This window comes from Embiotoca jacksoni, unplaced genomic scaffold (assembly GCF_022577435.1).
Source record: "Embiotoca jacksoni isolate LCO1_2020_lvr unplaced genomic scaffold, fEmbJac1.0.p SCAF_3, whole genome shotgun sequence".
In the NCBI taxonomy this organism is placed as follows: Eukaryota; Metazoa; Chordata; class Actinopteri; family Embiotocidae; genus Embiotoca; species Embiotoca jacksoni.
In genome coordinates this window covers 13,714,199-13,717,601 of record NW_027185381.1, presented here as the reverse complement: position 1 = coordinate 13,717,601, position 3,403 = coordinate 13,714,199, and the positions used below count along the sequence as shown (strand labels likewise).

Here is a 3,403-nt window from a genome sequence, read left to right as displayed (position 1 = left end):
AGAGAGTGCACCAGGCTTCACTGTACAAAAACAGTGCTAAATACATGTGTTCGGTTTTGAATTGGCACATGCATTCAGAAGACTTCAGACAGTTTTTAGCAAGTCACCAGGTGATGATGCAGTTGTATTTTGGAAACACTAAAAAGATTATGAGATCAATCTATAGAATCTGAACTATAGAGAAGATGAAATAAAAGGAAATGTTTGTCGTTTTTCCTGGAAAAATTACTTAAAGAGTTAATTGATAATTCAAACGATTGTTTTATTTTCTATCATTCAACTGATTAACTGACTGTTACTACAACTATTTAACCTCTTTTTTCATTTTAATTACAAATCGACTGATTAAAATAATGAAAGATTACTGATTAAAAGTATAGAATAAATCTTTCAAGAAAATAGTAGAACTAAAGAAACATCACTGCACGTGTGAAACCAAAGACAAAATTGAGCTGCATTCTAATGGACATTACATATGGTTAAGGTGAATTTAGAAATGTTAGAATGATGACATGTTTGATATCAAGACTAGGAGGGTTTTTGCCCAAACAAAGCTGGTAAAAACTATTCATCTCCTATTGAGGTGATTTTCTATGCCATTTCAATCCTGTTGCCCTGATTGGCTGGGTCAGACTGGTCGTCTTTACTCTTCCCTGCGCCCTTCTTCTTTGAACCCTGTTTCCTAGAGGAGTACAAAAAATAAGTACAATAAGTGTTATAATAATTTCAGGAGAGCTGCAATTACCTGTATGTGACGATCTTGCTTTTTAGATGTATTTGGAAGAAAAGTGGTCTTACTTTGACTGAACGCTCAGGACAATCACAGTTATGAGGACAGCAGCAATAATGAGTCCAAGCAAAACTCCACAGATGATTGCTGTTAAAGACAACAGCAGTTTAACACATGAGGATTTGTGTAAAAGGATTCAACACTATACAAACAGTTTTAGAACCGTTTTATGCAGACTGTTTCACCTAGTAAGAACCTGATGCACAATGTGCAAAATTATATAATTTGTCTTAACAACCAGCTTGGACTAAAACAGGAAGTTGTTTTAAAATAAAAGGGAGTTTAAAGTATATTTGCACTGTGTAGCTCTTCAAATAATAATTTTATATTGAGTTCACTGTGCGTCTACTGACCAATAGGAGTGTCTGGCTCGTCCTCCTCAAGTTCATCACCATCATCTACAAACCAAAACAATTAACAGATATCACAATACATTTGACTGACTCATGAGTTTTAAAACATGAAATGACATATTGATATAGTAAAATATCATCAGCCACCGTGTACACAAGAAAGAGATGTTTGCTTACCGTGGATGCCAGCACATGTGGTATTGCAGGAGTTGTAGTCAACAAATCTGTTTCCATTTCCGATGCATCCAGTCCATAAGAATTTTTTGCATTTGTCATGAAACGAATCGTAGTAGTATCTTAAATTGTGACCGTCGCATGTACCCAGGGTCTTTTTGAAGTGGCAAGCTTTGGATGCTATGGGGAGAAAACATCATTTTGATATCAACATTATTCAAAATAGCAGTAGGAGTGGTTGTGATTGATTATGTATAGGAATACTTATATGAAATCAGCTGAGTATTTTGATCAACATTTCATCAGGTTTGGGTCTGTTTTAAGTAGTCCTGGTCTTTCACCACTTGGTGGCGTATCACTAATACTGAATGCTGACAAGTATTATTTTCAGCCTCTTGAACATGAAACACTTACATATGAAGAAATTATAAAACAGTAAACCTTAACAGTGTTTGGGTTTATTGAATCGGTAAACAAGTTAGCACTGATAGGTTTTAGGGTTGTAATTAACATGTTTGTCTTCAAAAATAACAGTGTTTCCTGTTTAATATTTGGTTAAGGCAGATCACTCAAGAAGGCATCTCTCTCTTACTAAGGTGTAATAAGGAGGCTTTATGATTATACTGTTGTTGCATGGCTCTTTGGTCATAAAACTCTACCTCAGCAGCCAATTCATGTTCCAAAGTTCTTAGAAAACCAAGAAGAAGGACATGTTTTGTCTTGGACATCTACTTTTAGGGAATCTTTAAAGTTACATTTGACATTTTGCATATTTGCAACTGAGGGTGGTTAAACCAAGTGTGTGACTCAATTAAATGTATGTCCTTCTAAATACATAAAATCCTCTTACCATCCATTGGGTAGATATTTTCTGCATTGGCTGAACAGTTTCTGATGCACTCTCTTTCATTGTCAAACCGGTTGGCATTTCCTCCTTGGCCTTTGTAGAGGAAAGGACTGCACTGATCCCTGGCAGAATCATAATGCACAGAAAACACAAAGAGTGTGCCTTCACCCATATCAGGATCTAATTGACAGAAATCTGTTGGAAGATAAAAATAAATTGAAAGTTACATTTATATTAGCAAAACTTGTAACGTGTAACATTTCAAGTGATTAATTCATTCAACTTTGATCTGAGGTACTGTTACTGAGTAAGCTGGTTAGATGGCCGTTACACAGTTAGTCCCATATACTGTGTGTTTCAGTAGAAATCATCGGTGTATATACAATTAATGTTTAACTAATCTGATCCACTCCCTCTTTTTATGATGGCAATAAAAACTATCATTTATGGTACATTTTCAGTCCTCCCGCCCTTCACAGATTTCACCGAAGGGAAGTGGTTTCAAATGGTTCTTTTACCCAGAAATGCAATTGATTTTGGAGAGAAACAAACTATTTACATTACTAACTAAATAAACAGCCATTTAAACTGGGTGCTGAAAATATGGACCTCCCTCAGTGAGGTGAGATGAAGATACAGGTTGACAGTTTCAGCTCAGTCAGGCTCAGACAGAAATGATCTCATTGTTTAAAAGTTGTGAATTATAGAGAAAGGAATTGTCCAGTCAGCTTAGTAAAATTGTTGGGAGTAAGTAAATAATATTTCCAGGAGAGTTGATACCACCATTTCTCTTTTGGTCGCAGATAAATACAGTCATTGTTGGCTTCAGTTGCAAGTCATGGCATGAGCAGAGTCCGTACAAAAGATGAAATACTTATATACTATTAAACTCAAAGTGAAACCGTTGTTTCCATCAAATCAAATGATTTGTTGTTGAACTGATTTTTTCCTCTCAAGAAAATATGAAAGCATCACTATTATTCAGCCTATAGATTATATAGTCCGCAGAAAATTCCCTTACCTGAGAAAAACTGAAAAATAATATAGGCGCCATGTTGTTCTGAAATGACTGAATGACCATGTTTCACTAAAGTTGAGCCCTCGTGCTGATAGCCTGGCCTCCTTCGGAAAGTAAACCTCTGCTCTTTAAACTGGTTCTTAGTTTTAAATTAGCTGTAACTTTAGAAAACAGTTTGATGTACCTGGTGGTGATGAATGGCTGATGGGGAATGCTGAAAA

The 3,403-nt window shown here is 35.7% G+C and overlaps 1 protein-coding gene across 1 annotated transcript; it reads right to left on the bottom strand.

Annotated features, from left to right (window-relative positions):
• Positions 1-591: 591 nt before the first annotated feature.
• On the bottom strand, positions 592-2,336 carry LOC138205958 (inter-alpha-trypsin inhibitor). Its single transcript, XM_069162345.1, has 5 exons — positions 2,168-2,336; positions 1,321-1,497; positions 1,144-1,188; positions 799-877; positions 592-682 (listed from the first exon to the last, which is right to left on the bottom strand). The coding sequence occupies exons 1-5, from the start codon at positions 2,334-2,336 to the stop codon at positions 592-594; spliced, it is 561 nt and encodes a 186-aa protein (XP_069018446.1).
• Between the last annotated feature and the right edge of the window lie 1,067 nt (positions 2,337-3,403).

Bases quoted from the DNA above. Each gene is read 5' to 3' on its own strand.
- LOC138205958 (XM_069162345.1), bottom strand. From the start codon at position 2,336: ATGGGTGAAGGCACACTCTTTGTGTTTTCTGTGCATTATGATTCTGCC. The intron at 1,498-2,167 runs GTAAGAGGATTT...TTCTCCCCATAG, and splicing joins AAATATCTACCCAATGGATG to CATCCAAAGCTTGCCACTTC. The intron at 683-798 runs GTAAGACCACTT...GTACTCCTCTAG, and splicing joins GTCCTGAGCGTTCAGTCAAA to GAAACAGGGTTCAAAGAAGA.